This window comes from Coregonus clupeaformis, chromosome 7, assembly GCF_020615455.1.
Source record: "Coregonus clupeaformis isolate EN_2021a chromosome 7, ASM2061545v1, whole genome shotgun sequence".
In the NCBI taxonomy this organism is placed as follows: Eukaryota; Metazoa; Chordata; class Actinopteri; order Salmoniformes; family Salmonidae; genus Coregonus; species Coregonus clupeaformis.
The window spans coordinates 38270816-38290422 of record NC_059198.1 but is presented as its reverse complement, the minus strand read 5'-3'; the positions used below and the strand labels follow the sequence as shown (position 1 = coordinate 38290422).

The 19607-nt window shown below is 46.8% G+C and overlaps 2 protein-coding genes across 2 annotated transcripts; both read right to left on the bottom strand.

The window, feature by feature from the left end:
* Positions 1-11121: 11121 nt before the first annotated feature.
* LOC123491271 (splicing factor 3A subunit 2-like) lies at positions 11122-13139 on the bottom strand. Its single transcript, XM_045221544.1, has 3 exons — positions 13120-13139; positions 11354-12236; positions 11122-11311 (listed from the first exon to the last, which is right to left on the bottom strand). The coding sequence occupies exons 1-3, from the start codon at positions 13137-13139 to the stop codon at positions 11228-11230; spliced, it is 987 nt and encodes a 328-aa protein (XP_045077479.1). The 3' UTR covers positions 11122-11227.
* On the bottom strand, positions 13111-16267 carry LOC121570180 (APC membrane recruitment protein 2-like). Its single transcript, XM_041881676.2, has one exon. It carries the CDS (start codon positions 16141-16143, stop codon positions 14170-14172), a length of 1974 nt encoding a protein of 657 aa, XP_041737610.1. The 5' UTR covers positions 16144-16267; the 3' UTR covers positions 13111-14169.
* Positions 16268-19607: the final 3340 nt, after the last annotated feature.

The window sequence follows — 19607 nt, the reverse complement described above, 5'->3', positions numbered from 1 at the left end:
GGGAGACAGGGGAGTATGGCTGCCAGCCTTTTCTCCTGACACCTTTCACAGACCCCCAGGAAGCACAGCAGGCCTACAACCATGCCCATGCCAGGACCAGGGCCAGAGTTGAAATGACCTTTAGCCTCCTGAAGGCACGCTTTCACTGCCTTCACAAATTAAGGGTCAGCCCTGTTAGGGCATGTGATATTACTGTGGCTTGTGCTGTCCTCCACAATGTGGCCTGCCTGAGGAAGGAGAGGGCCCAGAGTGCCACCAGCCATGGACTGGGACAATCCGGCAATCTTCCTGATGACGACAGTGGTCGGCTGCTGAGGGACCAATATGTGTTGAATTATTTTAGTTAGTATGTGTGCTTTCAATTTTGGTTAAATATAACCTGCGGTGGCAGAGGAATTTGGGTTTTTTTGGGTTCGTTTTTTACGAATTTGGCCTCTTATGATGTTTGTGCGTATACTGTGTGTAATACAAGGCTGCAGGGAGGCTACTGCATCCATTCATTTGTCTGTTCAGTTGATGTGTATGGATTTGTCCTGCATTTATTTTAGTGTGCAGACATGCAGGGTGTGTTATATACAGACCTTTGAATGTGTATGTATCATTTTGTATAATATGCTTGGATTCTGTGCTTTCCATCTTGTAGAGTCACTGTGACTTCAGTTTCGAAAGGAGCTGATGGTTTACCTGCTTTGTTTTGTCCTTATTCAATAAAGGAACATAATGTTACACATTGTGTTTTTATATTCATATGGAATGTGTATTTGTTTATATGACAGAGTACTAGGGCCACACTGAAGAAAAAGGATAAAGTCATAAATTTATGAGGCTGGTTCTTTCTGCAGAAAAGCTACATATTGTTTTTACAGTTTTGATACTTATGACAATGTGATACTTAATATTCTGGCACATCAGCATGTCTTTGTTTATGAAACCATACTGAAGTACAATTACTGAAATGCCCCACATCTGTCATTTTAACAACTGTCCTCCTTTAAAACAACTGGTTACAATATTATGACTTGTGTTTTTTTCCCCTCTGTGGCCCTAATATTCTATCATTTTATATATAGCCTTATAGTCTATGGGAAACTGTAAATTATCTAATGATAGCAACATCATCTAAAAATCATTTTTTATCCAAAATCATTGAAATTAATGATCACAAACGTTTAAATAATGACAGTGGGTCTAGTTATATGTGATAACAATGTATAGTGAGCAGTGAAATAACTATTGGTTTCCATTTGTGGTGACTGCTGACTGACATTAGGGATGAGATTAAATAGATCCTGGAATTTAGCCTGGTCTGGAGCAGGCTAGCTCCACAGAATAAATCTCCATGGTAATTTATACCATAACATATCCTCCTGCCCCCTATCCATCTTTAGTGCAACCGGATTACGGATCAATTGAGCCAGGATCACCAAGATATCCTGGCTTAATCCCTTATCCTAGTTTTGTGCAACAGGCCCCAGGTCTTGTTCTAGGGAAAGCAATACATAGTCTAAAAGATACACCACAATGTTATTTCCACTTACCCACTCAGAGCGGATACATTACTGACCATACAGTGCATTCGGAAAGTATTCAGACTTTTTCCACATTTTGTTACGTTACAGCCTTATTCTAACATTTATTAAATTGTTTTTTTCCTCATCAATCTACACACAATACCCCATAACGACAAAGCAAAAACAGGTTTTTAGAAATGTTTGCAAATTTCTTAAAAATAAAAAGGTGCAATGTCACATTTACATAAGTATTCAGACCCTTTACTCAGTATTTTGTTGAAGCACCCTTGGCAGTGATTACAGCCTTGAGTCTTCTTGGGTATGACGCTACAAGCTTGGAACACCTGTATTTGGGAAGTTTCTCCTATTCTTCTCTGCAGATTCTCTCAAGCTCTGTCAGGTTGGATGGGGAGTGTCGCTGCACAGCTATTTTCAGGTCTCTCCAGAGATGTTCGATCGGGTTCAAGTCCAGGCTCTGGCTGGGCCACTCAAGGACATTCAGAGACTTGTCCCGAAGCCACTCCTGCTTTGTCTTGGCTGTGTGCTTAGGGTCGTTGTCCTGATGGAAGGTGAACCTTCGCCACAGTCTGAGGTCCTGAGTGCTCTGGAGCAGGTCTTCATCAAGGATCTGACTAGTCTCCCAGTCCTTGCCGCTGAAAAACATCCCCACAGCATAATGCTGCCACCACCATGCTTCACCGTAGGGATGGTGCCAGGTTTCCTCCAGACGTGACGCCTGACATTCAGGCCAAAGAGTTCAATTTTGGTTTCATCAGACCAGAGAATCTTGTTTCTCATGGTCTGAGAGTCCTTTAGGTGCCTTTTGGGAAACTCCAAGCGGGCTGTCGTGTGTCTTTTACTGAGGAGTGGCTTCCGTCTGGCCACTCTACCATAAAGGCCTGATTGGTGGAGTGCTGCAGAGATGGTTGTCCTTCTGGAAGGTTCTCCCATCTCCACAGAGGAATTATGGATCTCTGTCAGAGTGACCATCAGGGTTCTTGGTCACCTCCCTGACCAAGGCCCTTCTCCCCCGATTGCTCAGTTTGGACGGGTGGCCAGCTCTAGAAAGAGTCTTGGTGGTTTCAAACTTCTTCCATTTAAGAATGATGGAGGCCACTGTGTTCTTGGGGACCTTCAATGCTGCATAAATGTTTTAGTACCCTTCCCCAGATCTGTGCCTTGACATAATCCTGTCTCGGAGCTCTATGGACAATTTCTTCGACCTCATGGCTTGGTTTTTCCTCAGACATGCAATGTCAACTGTGGGACCTTATATAGACAGGTGTGTGCCTTTCCAAATCATGTCCAATCAATTGAATTTACCACAAGTGGATTCCAATCAAATTGTAGAAACATCTCAAGGATGATCAATGGAAACAGGATGCACCTGAGCTCAATTTCGAGTCTCATAGCAAAGGGTCTGAATACTTATGTAAAAATTGTAGCTCTGTTTTGTATTTTTATACATTTGCAAACATTTCTAAAAACCTATTTTTGCTTTGTCATTATGGGGTATTGTGTGTAGATTGATGAGGATTTGTTTTAATTTAATCAATTTTAGAATATGGCTGTAACCAGTGGCGGCTCCTGAAAAAATTCTCAGGGGGGGCAATTTTTCTGATGATTTAGGTGACCTACACACATTTAAAAAAAGATATGTCCAGCAACAACATGAAGACAGGGGCAGCATATAAGTCAATACCAGAAGCATTTATTGACTGATCTCAAAAGTGTTGGCTTACAAAAGCAAAATAAGTTATCACAGTAAAAATAATCAAGGGTGTTCTTTCACATTCCTCAACACTGCATAAACAATATGCATTTCCATAAAACACCTCATCTAATTGTGCCACAAAGTTGACAAGTCCAAGAAAAATACCAGGGTTGGTGGAGCCCTCAGTTTCATCTTTGCCTCGCAAAGCTGACTCAAACACTCCGCAAAACTTCACACACTGGATTAGCCGGCTGAGGATGTGGCGGTTCTTGCTAACCTCATCGTTGTGGCGGCGGACAGCTAGCCTGTATCCCTCATCCAGTTGAGTGGCAATGTTCACTCTCCCCAAAGCAGACAATCTCAAACAGCTATCCATGTGGGTCTTTGACAGCTCATGTTTCTTAATCTTTTCTGAAAGATGGTGCATGTCCGTTACACCAGTCGCTGTCCAAGCGGTGCTGTCTGCCGTGCCGCCTTCAGGGTGAAAGAGTAAGCAGGGGTAGCAGAAGACTGCATTAGCTACATCGCAGCCTGCTAGCCAGGTTTTTCGTTCGTACCAATTTTTGGAAAATCCTCGGGTGTAGGACTTTCCCCCTTTAGTAGAAACCTGTTGGATTATTAAATTTGGTCTGGGAGGTCCTAATTGTTTCGTTGCCAATTTATCTTGATTTGTTCGCCGACAAAAAGGAACTTCTTTCAAAGAGACAATCGAGTTGCACTGAACGCTAGCCATCTTGACAGTAGTACGTGAATTGATTGACGCTGCTACCCGCTCTTTTCTTAGTTACGTTCATGGTTATGTTACGTATGACGAAAGCGCGTAAGTGCAAGCCCTCCCGGAACCCATAGAGATTGTATTGAAAGCTCTGATATTTGAAAAAAAAAGATTTTACATGAGAGTCTATGAGAGACTTCTGGGGCGATTTGCCATTTGAAGCACGACTTTAGCCTGATTGGACATTTAGTGGCAGATCAGACGTCTAGATTAGAACACTGATAACTACTGTTGCCGTGATATAATTGATTAGAAAAAAAAATCCCTTCCTTTTCCCGTTTGGCAGTGCGTCACCCATATCGCCCTAATGAACACACCGCCCCTGGCTGTAACGTAACAAAATGTGGAAAAAGGGAAGGGGTCTGAAAACTCTCCGAATGCACTGTATATCTCTTGTCTTTATAGTCACGCAATAGTATGCATTGGTTGAAGCTCAATGTTAAATTCAAATGTCCCTACATTTCTCAATATGACACCATTGTCAATGAAAATTCACAAATCAACTTGATTGGAGGTACACAACACCGAGAACCACTATGCCAGATTTTTGACAGGGTCGCTAGCATTAGGGTCATTAGAATGTTCTTTGCCCAAACCTAGCTCAAATTCAAGACATTGATTAAAACAAGGCTACAGCATCCATAAGGTGGCCATAAGATTTAGATCCATTTGGACTGAATACGTTTGTAGGTGCAACAGTTTTTATTTACCGCTCTCACGTGCACATTTCTGCCCGATAAAAAACAACGATGTTCTACCTTTTTGTAGCATTTCTGACAATGCTAACATCTTTTCAGTAGAATATCAATGGACTGTCCATTTAAATAGAGTGGTACTGGATTCGCCTACCATTCTCTTTCTTGTACAGTTTTTGAAACCACCTACCTTTTCCGACACACACCGGCGCGCACAGGTACACTCAGATGCACGCCATCCCTACGGTACAAATGTACAAATGCACACGATAAGTTGCACATGTTGTAAAAGTTTTTCCTTTTCAGGCGCCACTTTCTGTCATTTGAGAAGCTAAGAAACGTGTCAAACTGGCCCACGTGAAGCTGAAAAACGACTTATGTTGATTCAGATGCACACAGTAAATCGCACACTATCAGCAGCACTTACAGTATGTGCTGTATTGTCTGTTCCAGATCTGTGAGTACTCCCATCTGTTTTCATATTTACACTGAGTATACCAAACATTAGGAACACCTTCCTAATATTGAGTTGCACCCCTCGGTTTGCCCTCAGAACAGCCTCAATTTGTTGGGGCATGGACTCTACAAGGTGTCGAAAAGCGTTCCACAGAGATGATGGCCCATGTTGAACCCAAACGTTCCCACAGTTGTGTTAAGTTGGCTGGACGTCCTTCAGGTGGTGGACAATTCTTGATACACAGGGGAAACTGTTGAGCGTGAAAAACCCAGCAGCATTACAGTTCTTGGCGTTTAATATTTTGTCTTGCCCATTCATCCTCTGAATGGCACACATACACAATACATGTCTCAATTGTCTCAAAGGCTTAAAAATCCTTCTTTAACCTGTCTCCTCCCCTGACATCAATAAGGGATCATAGCTTTCACCTGGATTCACCTGGTCAGTCTAATGTATGTCATGGAAAGAGCAGGTGTTCAGACAGGCTCTATAGACCTCTATATCTATATGAGTGACTGTGTCGAACACACCACCTCCTGTTGGGTACCTACTGACAAAAATATGTTACGAAATATTTATATTTTTCAATGGCATGTATTGTCGCAGGCGGCATGTAGCTTAGTGGTTAAAGAGTGTTGTGCCAGTAACTGAAAGGTCGCTGGTTCTAATCCCTGAGTCGACTAGGTGAAAAATCTGTCGATGTGCCCTTGAGCAAGGCACTTAACCCTAATTGCTCATGTAAGTTGCTCTGGATAAGAGTGTCTGCAAAAATGTAAATGTAAAATTGTTAAAGGTTTAAGGAAATACAGGCAGGCACCACATTACTACAAGACAAAACAGCTCTGAAGTGTGTGTGTGTGTGTGTGTGACTGCACCAGTCCAACTCCAATCAGGTCTCACAGATTCTTTGTGTCAGCGCCCTCCCTCCTTGCCCAGCCCCCTCTTCGCATTGGATGACCTAGTGGGGTTGCCAAGGAAACATCTGTGGTGAGGCTGCCCTGTGAAATGTGGGGTGCAGCTTTTTGGAATAGGCCTCAATCACACACACACACACACACACACACACACACAAACGGGAATGCATGCACGGACACACACATTCACACATGTATGCATCCACGTTGTTGAATATACAAACACACACACACTCAGGGGACAATCAGTGGTGAGGTTTTATAGAAGCAAGGCTAGTTTCCTCTGGATATTTAATGATGGAGGAAAAGATGACAGGAGGAGAGAACTGCTATCATTGCTACCTCATGGTTTTCTCCAAAATACTATATTATCTATTATAAACTGGGTGGTTCCAGCCCTGAATGCTGTTTGGCTGTATTTTTACTGCTTTAATTACGTTGGTAACCAGTTTATAATAGCAATAAGGCACCTCGGGGGTTTGCGGTATATGGCCAATATACCACGGCTAAGGGCTGTATCCAGGCACTCTGCGTTGCGTCGTGCTTAAGAACAGCCCTTTACCGTGGTATATTGGCCATGTACCACACCCCCTCGTGCCTTATTGCTTAAGTACATCATCATCATCATCATTGTCATCATCTTCATCGTAATCTTCATTATCGTCATCATCATCAGAACAGTCTGACCTGAATAATCATGCAGGTATAATTCTTCTAAATTATGCATATTCTCAACCACACACATGCACGCACGCATACATTATTCTCCTCTCCACCCCTCAGTCTTCTCCTCTCCACCCCTCAGTCCTCTCCTCCATACCCCTTAGTCTTCTCCTTTCCATCCCTCAGTCTTCTCCTCCATACCCCTCAGTCTTCTCATCCCTACCCCTTAGTCTTCTCCTTTCCACCCCTCAGTCTTCTCATCCCTACCCCTTAGTCTTCTCCTTTCCACCCCTCAGTCTTCTCATCCCTACCCCTTAGTCTTCTCCTCTCCACCCCTCAGTCTTCTCATCCCTACCCCTTAGTCTTCTCCTTTCCACCCCTCAGTCTTCTCCTCCATACCCCTCAGTCTTCTCATCCCTACCCCTTAGTCTTCTCCTTTCCACCCCTCAGTCTTCTCCTCCCTACCCCTTAGTCTTCTCCTCTCCACCCCTCAGTCTTCTCATCCCTACCCCTTAGTCTTCTCCTTTCCACCCCTCAGTCTTCTCCTCCCTACCCCTTAGTCTTCTCCTCTCCACCCCTCAGTCTTCTCCTCCCTACCCCTTAGTCTTCTCCTTTCCACCCCTCAGTCTTCTCCTCCCTACCCCTTAGTCTTCTCCTCTCCACCCCTCAGTCTTCTCCTCCATACCCCTCAGTCTTCTCCTCCCTACCCCTTAGTCTTCTCCTCTCCACCCCTCAGTCTTCTCCTCCATACCCCTCAGTCTTCTCCATACCCCTCAGTCCTCTCCTCCCTACCCCACAGTCTTCTCCTCCATACCCCTCAGTCCTCTCCTCCATACCCCTCAGTCCTCTCCTCCATACCCCTCAGTCCATCCTCCATACCCCTCAGTCTTCTCCTCCATACCCCTCAGTCCTCTCCTACCTACCCCTCAGTCTTCTCCTTCATACCCCTCAGTCCTCTCCTCCATACCCCTCAGTCCTCTCCTCCCTACCCCTCAGTCTTCTCCTCTGAGGGGTAGAGAGAAAGGGAGAGAGATGAGGGGGAGAGAGATGGAGAGAGAGAGAGAGAGAGAGGGAGCGAGAGGGAGCGAGATGGAGGGGAGCGAGAGGGAGAGAGATGGAGGGGAGAGAGAGGGAGAGGGAGAGAGATGAGGTGGAGAGAGAGGGAGAGAGAAGGAGAGAGATGAGGGGGGAGAGAAGGAGGGAGAGAGGGAGAGAGATGGAGAGAGAGAGAGGGAGGGAGAGTGGGAGAGAGAGGGAGAGAGATAAGAAAGATGAGAGGGAGAGAGAGAGGGGGAAAGCGAGGGAGAGAGATGAGGGGGAGAGAGAGGGAGAGAGAGGGAAAGAGATGAGGCGGGAGAGATGGAGAGAGATGAGAGAGATGGAGGGGAGAGAGGGAGAGAGAGAGGGAGAGAGATGAGGGGGAGAGAGATGGAGAGAGAGAGAGAGGGAGCGAGAGGGAGCGAGATGGAGGGGAGCGAGAGGGAGAGAGATGGAGGGGAGAGAGAGGGAGAGGGAGAGAGATGAGGTGGAGAGAGAGGGAGAGAGAAGGAGAGAGATGAGGGGTGAGAGAAGGAGGGAGAGAGAGAGAGGGAGAGAGAGGGAGAGAGATGAGGGGGAGAGAGAGGGAGAGAGATGAGAAAGATGAGAGGGAGAGAGAGAGGGGAAAGCGAGGGAGAGAGATGAGGGAGAGAGAGGGAAAGAGATGAGGCGGGAGAGATGGAGAGAGATGAGAGAGATGGAGGGGAGAGAGAGGGAGAGAGAGAGGGAGAGAGATGAGGGGGAGAGAGATGAAAGAGAGGGTGAGAGAAAGGGAGAGAGATGAGGGGGAGAGAGAGGGAGAGAGAGGGAGAGCGGTAGAGAGAGAGTGGGAGAGAGATGAGGCGGGAGAGATGGAGAGAGATGAGGGGGAGAGAGTGGAGGGAGAGAGAGAGGGGAGAGATGGGGAAATTGATGGGAAATAAAAAAAGTTTATGCGGGTGAAGTTTCCTTGGGGAACTCTAGAACTCTATACGTACACATTACATCTTCTGCTCTGTTCTGGACTGGCTGCTCATACAGTAAACATGAGACACAGAGGTTCTCATTAATCTGACTATTGACTCTCACAGGGCCATACTAGGTTGTCTGTCTGTCTGTCTGTGTGTCAGTGTGTGTGTGTGTGTGTGTGTGTGTGTGTGTGTGTGTGTGTGTGTGTGTGTGTGTGTGTGTGTGTGTGTGTGTGTGTGTGTGTGTGTGTGTGTGTGTGTGTGTGTGTGTGTGTGTGTGTGTGTGTGTGTGTGGGTGTATCAAGGCCCCGTGTAGCTCAGTTGGTTGAGCATGGCGCTTGCAACGCCAGGGTTGTAGGTTCGATTCCCACGGGGGGCCAGTATGAAAATGTATGCACTCACTAACTGTAAGTCGCTCTGGATAAGAGCGTCTGCTAAATGATTAAAACGTAAAATGCTAGTAGTCGACTGAAATGGATGCTAACACACTGAGCCAGAATCCTCACTATTAGCGGTTTATTCATTAAATATGAAAACAGGAAAGAAAACAAAGATATTCACACCATTAACAGAGGGAAAGAAAGATAAATAAAACAAATAATGGATAATACTTTCCACTGTAGTGAAATGTGTTGCCCAGATTTAGGATAAGATGGTGAACAGAGAATGCAGAGAATATTCTAAAAATGTTACCTTGTTCCCCTTCAAAAAGTCATCACTGACTTCTCTACAGTGCATTCGGAAAGTATTCAGACCCCTTGCCTTTTTCCACATTTTGTTACGTTACAGCCTTATTCTAAAATGGATTTAATTATATTTTTCCTCATCGATCTACACACAATACCCCATAATGACAAAGCGAAAACAGGTTTTTAGAAATGTTTGCAGATATATTAAAATAATAAACAGAAATACCTTATTTACATAAGTAGTCAGACCCTTTGCTATTGAGCTCAGGTGTATCCTGTTTCCATTGATCATCCTTGAGATGTTTCTACAACTTCATTGGAGTCCACCTGTGGTAAATTCAATTGATTGGACATGATTTGCAAAGGCACACAAAGGGTCCCTAAGGTCCCACAGTTGACAGTGCATGTCAGAACAAAAACCAAGCCGTGAGGTCGAAGGAATTGTCCGTAGAGCTCCGAGACAGGATTGTGTCGAGGTACAGATCTGGGGAAGGGTACCAAAAAATTTCTGCAGGATTGAAGGTCCCCAAGAACACAGTGGCCTCCATCATTCTTAAATGGAAGAAGTTTGGAACCACCAAGACTCTTCTTAGAGCTGGCCGCCCGGCCAAGCTGAGCAATCTGGGGAGAAGGGCCTTGGTCAGGGAGGTGACCAAGAACCCGATGGTCACTGACAGAGCTCCAGAGTTCCTCTGTGGAGATGGGAGAACCTTCCAGAAGGACAACCATCTCTGCAGCACTCCACCAATCAGGCCTTTATGGTAGAGTGGCCAGACAGAAGCCACTCCTCAGTAAAAGGCACATGACAGCCTGCTTGGAGTTTGCTAAAAGGCACCTAAAGGACTCCCAGGCCATGAGAAACAAGATTCTCTGGTCTGATGATACCAAGATTGAACTCTTTGGCCTGAATGCTAAGCGTCACGTCTGGAGGAATCCTGGTACCATCCCTTACAGTGAAGCATGGTGGTGGCAGCATCATGTTGTGGGGATGTTTTTCAGCGGCAGGGACTGGGAGACTGGTCAGGATCGAGGGAAAGACGAACGGAGCAAAGTTACAGAGAGATCTTTGATGAAAACCTGCTCCAGAGCTTGAGAGGATCTGCAGAGAAGAATGGGAGAAACTCCCCAAATACAGGTGTGCCAAGTTTGTAGTGTCATACCCAAGAAGACTCGAGGCTGTAATAGCTGCCAAAGGTGCTTCTACAAAGTACTGAGTAAAGGGTCTGAATACTTATTTAAATGTGATATTTCAGTTTTGTTATTTTAATACATTTGTTAAAAAAATATATGGGGTATTGTGTGTAGATTGATGAGGGGAAAAAACAATTTAATAAATGTTAGAATAAGGCTGTAACGTAACAAAATGTGGAAAAAAGTCAAGGGGTCTGAATACTTTCCGAATGCACTGTAATTGGATACATTTTAGCAATCCACATGAGGAAGTGAAGAAGGAAGGATGTATTTAGAGTCAAATAGGAGCCAACAAGTGTTGATAAAAGAGACAGAAATAAACACTCTTCTTTTCTTAGAACTGTCTTTTAGGACGTCTCTGAGCTGCTCCCGAAGCTCGTGGGTCCCATCTTTGTAAAACTCAGGGACAGACAGACAGACATACAGACAGACAGACAGACAGACAGACAGACAGACAGACAGACAGACAGACAGACAGACAGACAGACAGACAGACAGACAGACAGACAGACAGACAGACAGACAGACAGACAGACAGACAGACAGACAGACAGACAGACAGACAGACAGACAGACAGACAGACAGATAGGTAGGTAGGTAGACGTGGGGCTAAGAACGATGTCATGCTGCATTCAGATCTCATTGTCTATAGGTCTGTAACTCCTGATGGTATAGATTAACAGCAGGACGAGAGAACAAGAGTGTGAAGTGTTTTCCTGTTTGGGGTGAGGGTGAATCCTTTTGGTGGAGAGTTACTCCTGATTTGGGGGGTGGAGGGTGAAGTGTACTCCTGATTTGGGGGGTGGAGGGTGAAGTGTACTCCTGATTTGGGGGTGGAGGGTGAAGTGTACTCCTGACTTGAGGATGGGAGGTGAAGTGTACTTCTGATTGGTGGATGAAGAATGAAGTGTACTCCTGATTTGGGGGTGGAGGGTGAAGTGCACTCCTGATTGGGGGATGGGGGTTGAAGTGTTCTCCTGATTTGGGCATGGGGGGTGAATTGTACCAGGATTTGGGGATTGGGGGTGAAGTGTACTCCTGATTGGGGGATGGGGGTGAAGTGCACTCCTGATTGGGGGATGAGGGTGAAGTGCACTCCTGATTGGGGGATGGGGGTTGAAGTGTTCTCCTGATTGGGGGATGGGGGTGAAGTGTACTCCTGATTTGGGGATGGGAGGTGAAGTGCACTCCTGATTGGGGGATGGGGGTTGAAGTGTTCTCCTGATTTGGGCATGGGGGGTGAATTGTACCAGGATTTGGGGATTGGGGGTGAAGTGTACTCCTGATTTGGAGATGGGGGTGAAATGTATTCCTGATTTGGGGATGAAATGTACTTCTGATTTGGGGATGAAGTGTACTCCTGATTGGGGGATGGGGGTGAAGTGTACTCCTGATTGGGGGATGGGGGTGAAGTGTTCTCCTGATTGGGGGATGGGGGTGAAGTGTACTCCTGATTTGGGGATGGGAGGTGAAGTGTACTCCTGATTGGGGGATGGGGGGTGAAGTGTACTCCTGATTGGGATGGGGGGTGAAGTGTACTCCTGATTGGGGGATGGGGGGTGAAGTGTACTCCTGATTGGGGGATGGGGGGTGAAGTGTACTCCTGAATGTATGCCACAGGTAAGCTTCGTCCCCCACCCCCTTCATAAATCAGAAACAAAAACAAAGGCCCACTAAGTAGCTGGTGTGTTCACAGTCAAGGTTGGTTGCGGTGTCTAATGAAACGTTGTCCTATAAAAAAAAACAGTATGAAAACCAGTGAAGAACAAAGTACTCAGTAGAAAAAAAGCATTGTATTATTGTGTCCTGGTAGAGAAGAAAGTAATCCAGGGTTGGTACGAAAGAGAGTCCTTGACGTGGTGTGTGAGTGAGTGTGTGTGTGTGTGTGAGTGTGTGTGTGTGTGTGTGTGTGTGTGTGTGTGTGTGTGTGTGTGTGTGTGTATGTGTGTATGTGTGTGTGTCAGTGTAGACAGTGTTTCCTGATCCTAGTGCTCTGTGTTCCAGGCACCTCATGCAGTGAGAGAGGAGTGTTCAGTTTTCCAGTTTTCCATTAGTTGATTTGTTATAGTTGTAAATCCCAGAGAGATTGAACCTGCAGCTGTTTTCCCAGATTGCAGTGCAAGGTCATCACAGTACAGTAGTTGTTCGTTTGAGTGGTGGAGTCCATCTGGTCCAGAGGAGCATGTGTGTGTTTATGTTTCACTAAGGATGTTTTTGTGACGTTTCTTGGTTACATTCACTGGCAAGGTGAGGTGTTGTATCCTGTGATCTCCATGTATACCTTAATAAATAAACATTCATAAGTAATCTCTGATTGCTTTTAGCAATGTTGTAATCGTTGCCATCCACTGGTACTTTAGCACTGGGAGAAAAATAGTCAACAGTACAACCAAACAGGTTTTAGAAGACGGTGGTCCTCTGTAGCTCAGTTGGTAGAGCATGGCGCTTGCAATGCCAGGATAGTGAGTTTGATTCCTGGGACCACCCATCATTAAAAAAAGTATAATATGCATGTATGACTTACTGGTGGGAGGATGGGCTCATTGTAATGCATGGCATAAATGGAATGGTATCAGACATATGGAAACCACAAGTTTGACTCTATTCCATTCCAGCCATTACAATGAGCCTGTCCTCCTATAGCTCCTCCCACCAGAATCCACCGGCATGACTGTAAGTCGCTTTGGATAAAAGCGTCTGCTAAATGGCATGACAAAGTTATATATGCAGATTTAGGATTGACACTCTGGGATTGTAGTCTGGGATTAGGAGGTAATTAGTTACAGATTAGATGATGACACATTCCAAACTGTTTAATTAGATTAAGCCGTCGTTAGATTAAACACGTCGTATCGTATAAAAATCTGTGTTTTAGATAAAAGGACTTGAAGAGAAAAGGAAAAGGTGCTCTGGTCCTTCCTAGTGGTGTGAAAGGTGCTCTGGTCCTTCCTAGTGGTGTGAAAGGTGCTCTGGTCCTTCCTAGTGGTGTGAAAGGTGCTCTGGTCCTTCCTAGTGGTGTGAAAGGTGCTCTGGTCCTTCCTAGTGGTGTGAAAGGTGCTCTGGTCCTTCCTAGTGGTGTGAAAGGTGCTCTGGTCCTTCCTAGTGGTGTGAAAGGTGCTCTGGTCCTTCCTAGCGGTGTGTAGTGCAGTTGAATTCCGTGACCATAAAGTACATATCCATCTGGTCAGGAAGCGCTGAGAGTTGTCTAAAAAAGTGGATCCCAAACCTTTCGGTGCCCTCCCTTCCCCCACTTGAAGCATTGCGAAGTTTCTTGTCCCATACACATAATTCCAGTGATGTTGTACACACACGTCCAGTGATGTTGAACACATGTTCAGTGGTTACAATATGTCAAACTTTTTTTGCCACCCAAAGCTTTTTGAGTTTTCTTGTGACACACTAGGATCCAATGGGAGTGTTGTTTTAAAGCTATTCTCACTTTATTTCCAGTGTCTATCATTGTCTGATGCCTTCCACAATCCACCAGTCCAGCAATGTCTTACACATAAGACCAGTGATGGTGTACACAAGTTTAGTCCAAAGACACCAAAGTTCATGGCTGCCTGGTCCAGAGCTACTTCCTGGGGGCTGGCCCTTGTGTAGTGTTGCCAGCCTTGTTCCCAGGGCGACGGACTGGCACCTTGGAGAAAGGGATTCTGGACCGGGTTGGGGGAGGGGCATGGGTGGGTGTGTCAAAGGGAGGAGTGGTTGCGAGGACAGGGAAAATAGCTGATTGGCTCACAGAGTGAGGGGGTGTGGTCTGTCTGACACTAAGAGGGATTTTGGACTCGTGGGGAAGGCTAGTGCTTCCCTTCATCGAGTGGAAAGAGGAAGAGGAGGAAGAGAAAGGAGGACTAGTCCGGGACAGAGGTCTGAGTTTGTACTCACAAGCGGAGGTGGAAGGAGTACTCGTCAGATCCTCTTCCTCATCCTCTTCATCAGATCTGTCCAATTCCTCGTTGTAGAGGTCGTAGAGCACGTTGCCAGAGCAGCTGTCACACGATAGGCCAAGCCTCTGGTTCCGTAGGAAGCCGTTGTCAGGCGTTGCTGTGGGGGTTGCAGAGGGCGTATCCCAGTAGCCCTCATCCCTAAGAGCCGGGACGTCCTGTTGGGGCGGGACTTCCTCCTTAGTCTCCTTCACATTGGGCAAGGAGGTTTGACAAGCGGCATGAGTGGGGAGTTTAGTCACCCTTCCTCCCCCCACTACAGGGATCTTGCTGAGTCCCAGAGACTTGACCTGGGGGGGTTTCCGCTCTGTACCCCTGGGGGGAGCCAGGTGAGAGTTGGGTCGGAGGAGGGTGGGGGAGTTTTCTCCCCCAGAGGGGAGCATGTGCCAGAGCCCCTGCATGTCTGTGTCATCCACCCCATCAGGGCTGGCCATCTCCTCCCCACCCCCCATGTAGGCCACCACGCTGCTGCCACAGGGCTGCTGAGTCGGGGCAGAGTGAGAGGGCATCAGCCGTGCCCTGGCAGGGAGGGGGGTAGGGGCGGAGGTGGGGGAGGGGGTGGAAGGGGTGACATGGGTAGAAATGGAGCTTCGTATTCCTCCTCCCCCTCCTTCCCCACTGCTACTGCTAGTGGCACTTCCTACTCCTCCATTTCCTCCTCCCCCATTTCCTGCTCCCTCCTCATCTGCGTCTGCGATGATGTCACCGCACCCCGTCAGCGAATCGAAGCTCTTGAGTGAGGTGACGTCAGTGAAGAGGAGTGAACAGAGCCGGTCCACTGAGGGTTCAGAGGTGGGGTCACACCGATCCAGAGGGGGGGTGGCTGTTACAGAGGAAATTGACGTTTTGGGTTTTGAGTAGAGAGGAGAAGGGGATGGCGTATAGGGGAATTCTGACAGGTTTATCGTCATGGCGATAGAGTGCGTGAGTGGTGTCGTGGCGTTGTTGACGGGAGAGGTTCCTGCCGATTCTGTGTTTTGCTCAGCCTCCGAGCTCCCATGATCCTCCTGGGGTGGGCGGGGCTGGGGTTCGAGGGTCAGAGTGATGTCTTTCACTTCTTCTGTTAGAATCACATCCGCCTCTCTCATCTCCCTTGCCTCCGCTACCTCCACCTCTACCTCCGTCACTTTCTCCTTCCGCCGCCATTTCATACTACTGAAGAAGCCTTTTAAACCCCTCCCCCTTCTCCCAAACCCTGTAGTCTCATTGGCTCTTACACTTCCTCGTCTGAGCAGCGAAAAGAAGCTCAGTGATTTGCTGAGAGACCTCACCTGTCCCGCCTCTGATATTCCGGACTCCTCCCCTATCTGTCCGTCTGTCTCCGAGCTCGTTAGTCCATCATGCGTTTTACTCCTGACGAGCTCGTTAGCCGCCCCCATAGTATTCCCATTCACAGAATTCCCATTCTCAGAATTCCCGTTCTCAGAATTCCCGTTCCCGTTGGTCCCTTTGTTCCTGAAGGAGAAGAATCCAGCCATTCCAGAGCATCGTTTTCCGAACAGCTTGAAGGCTGCTTTGTTGATCTTCCCTGGCGGCTGGGGGTCGCATGGAGGTGTAGGTGGATGTGGAGGAGGTTCCAGGCATTCTGACTGAACCTCCATCTTCTAGCTATCACTATCACTCTATCGCTCTATCACTCTAATGCTCCGGCTGTCTCCCTCTGTCTCTCTCTGTCCTGCAGCCTGGTGTTCTCTCGCTTCCTCACTGGTTCTGTCTGACGCTTGCCTGTTGGTTTTCCCTCCCTCTCTCTCTCACACACACACACACGCAAGGTGCTGCCCCTGACTGTATCCATGGCAACTGGTTGCGCTAAGCAGCTTTCGTCAGGGTTGGCGGCCTGCCCATGCCTCTCTCTCTCTCCCCCTCCACCCTCAATATACCCCCCCCCCTCCCTCTCTCCCTCCCCACCAGCACCATGGATCCCTCTCTTCTTTTCTCTCCTTTATTTATTTATCTATGTTCACGCCCCAGATGTATTCCTCCCATCACACACAGAGAGAGAGAGAGAGAGAGAGAGAGAGAGAGAGAGAGAGAGAGAGAGAGAGAGAGAGAGAGAGAGAGAGAGAGAGAGAGAGAGAGAGAGAGAGAGAGAGAGAGAGAGAGAGAGAGAGAGAGAGAGAGAGAGAGAGAGGACTTGTGCTGCACTATTGTATGTGGTTGTGTGTATGTTTTTGTGAGAGATTTCAATAGTATGTGAGACAAATTAGCTAGTGTTTGCTGATGAATGTGTGACTGATACAGACCTTACATGATAATGTGTGTGTGTGTATGCAGAGGTAAACACTTTAAGTAACAAAACTAAGCCTCTCAAATCCCACTTAGATTAGAAGACTCAGTTGTATAGTTAGTGTTTTTTTCTTCATTTTGTGTGTGTGTTCATGCATGTGTGTGTGTGTGTGTGTGTGTGTGAGAGAGAGAGAGAGAGATTTGAGCAGATCTGTTGATCAGCGGTATCTAGAGGATAAAGCAGGGATATAGATTTAGATAAATATTTCAGCATTGCTAATGTTCTCAACACACACACACATACACCGGACTGCAGACATGCCTCGAGTAGAGTTTGGCCCGGCTTTATACAACATATGGCCCCTAACCCTGTCACATATGGAGTCAAGGACCAAGTGTCCAATACGATAGCCAAAAGACAACACCCAAACACTGTCTCTCTTGTGAAGAAGAATGTTGAAATGACCCCATACATCACCTGGGGTTTACACTTTTTTGTCTTGTGCATAGTATATTACCCAATCCTCTCTCTCTCAACAAATGTCTGTTTCTTTCACAGATTCTGCTTCGTTCTCTCACTCTCAACAAAGTAGTTTCTTCCACAGATTCTAAGTCATCTCTCCTTCCTAGAGGATCTCTGTTGTTTATCTCTGCTTCCTAGATGATCTCTGTCGTTTATCTCTGCTTCCTAGATGATCTCTGTCGTTTATCTCTGCTTCCTAGATGATCTCTGTCGTTTATCTCTGCTTCCTAGATGATCTCTGTCGTTTATCTTTGCTTCCTAGGTAATCTCTGTCGTTTATCTCTGCTTCCTAGATGATCTCTGTCGTTTATCTCTGCTTCCTAGATGATCTCTGTCGTTTATCTCTGCTTCCTAGATGATCTCTGTCGTTTATCTCTGCTTCCTAGATGATCTCTGTCGTTTATCTCTGCTTCCTAGAGGATCTCTGTCATTTATCTCTGCTTCCTAGATGATCTCTGTTGTTTATCTCTGCTTCCTAGATGATCTCTGTTGTTTATCTCTGCTTCCTAGAGGATCTCTGTCGTTTATCTCTGCTTCCTAGATGATCTCTTTCGTTTATCTCTGCTTCCTAGATGATCTCTGTTGTTTATCTCTGCTTCCTAGATGATCTCTGTTGTTTATCTCTGCTTCCTAGAGGATCTCTGTCGTTTATCTCTGCTTCCTAGATGATCTCTGTCGTTTATCTCTGCTTCCTAGATGATCTCTGTCGTTTATCTCTGCTTCCTAGATGATCTCTGTCGTTTTTTAATACATGTTTCTTGTCTTTTTCTATTCCGCCAATCCCCCTAAGAACCCGACCTCCTTTCAGCCCCTCGCTCCTCCCTCCTTCCCTCTCCTCCTCTCTTCTTTTCTAGCTTTGAGGCACGGGACCCCTTTTCCACCTCATTGCTATCAAACAATGTCTGCATTTACACACTGGGGGCAACCAACACACACACACACACACACACAAGGGCTTCCACATAGTGAAGCGTTGAGGCAGATCTTCTTTTGCTCCTTCCCAGCCAACTCTGATAGATAGAGGCAGGTATAGGCGGCAGGTAGCTCAGTGGTTAAGAGCGTTGTGCCAGTAACCAAAAGGTCGCTGGTTCTAATCCCCGAGCCGACTAGGTGAAAAATCTGTCGATGTGCCCTTGAGCAAGGCACTTAACCCTAATTGCTCCTGTAAGTCGCTCTGGATAAGAGCGTCTGCTAAATGCCTAAAACAAAACAAACAAAACATAGAGCTGACCCAGGCCTGCCTGGAGTTCATGTTACCAGGTCAAGTCATCTGCCTGCCTGGAGACCATGTTACCAGGTCAAGTCGTCTGTCTGCCTGCCTGGAGGCCATGTTACCAGGTCAAGTCGTCTGCCTGCCTGGAGACCATGTTACCAGGTCAAGTCGTCTGTCTGTCTGCCTGGAGGCCATGTTACCAGGTCAAGTCATCTGCCTGCCTGGAGACCATGTTACCAGGTCAAGTCGTCTGTCTGCCTGCCTGGAGGCCATGTTACCAGGTCAAGTCGTCTGTCTGCCTGCCTGGAGGCCATGTTACCAGATCAAGTCGTCTGTCTGCCTGCCTGGAGGCCATGTTACCAGGTCAAGTCGTCTGTCTGCCTGCCTGGAGGCCATGTTACCAGGTCAAGTCGTCTGCCTGCCTGGAGGCCATGTTACCAGGTCAAGTCGTCTGTCTGCCTGCCTGGAGGCCATGTTACCAGGTCAAGTCGTCTGCCTGCCTGGAGGCCATGTTACCAGGCCAGGTAGGGTTTACTGTCCGTTTTTCTGTCTGGAACAGGAACCTTGAGACACACACTTGAAAGGTTATATTTCCATGGTTGAACTGAACCAAGGTTGTTGTATACAATTCATGTGGGTGTGAAAATAGTATGTTACTCCCTGTCTCTGTCTCTCTCTCATTGAGTGTGTTTTCACAGGCCCCCTGGGTAGATCTCGTCACTAAATGGTACAGTTAGAGGACATTATAGAGTATTACTGTGTGTGTGTGTGCGTGCGTGCGTGCGTGTGCATGTGCGTGCGTGCCTACCTGCGAGAGAGAGAGTGTATTCAGACCAAATCAATCAATTTTATTTTTTATTTTATATAGCCCTTCGTACATCAGCTAATATCTCGAAGTGCTGTACAGAAACCCAGCCTAAAACCCCAAACAGCTAGTAATGCAGGTGTAGAAGCACGGTGGCTAGGAAAAACTCCCTAGAAAGGCCAAAACCTAGGAAGAAACCTAGAGAGGAACCAGGACTCAATTCATTGACCGGCTGAAGCACAGTGGAGTGTGAGTGGTTGGCATGGTAATGGTTGTTGGATGGATCAGGCCAATGAAC

Bases quoted from the DNA above. Each gene is read 5' to 3' on its own strand.
- LOC123491271 (XM_045221544.1), bottom strand. From the start codon at position 13,139: ATGAGCCCATCCTCCCACCA. The intron at 12,237-13,119 runs GTAAGTCATACA...TGATTTATGAAG, and splicing joins ATGAGCCCATCCTCCCACCA to GGGGTGGGGGACGAAGCTTA. The intron at 11,312-11,353 runs GAGTAACTCTCC...CACCCCAAACAG, and splicing joins CCCTCCACCCCCCAAATCAG to GAAAACACTTCACACTCTTG.
- LOC121570180 (XM_041881676.2), bottom strand. From the start codon at position 16,143: ATGGAGGTTCAGTCAGAATGCCTGGAACCTCCTCCACATCCACCTACA.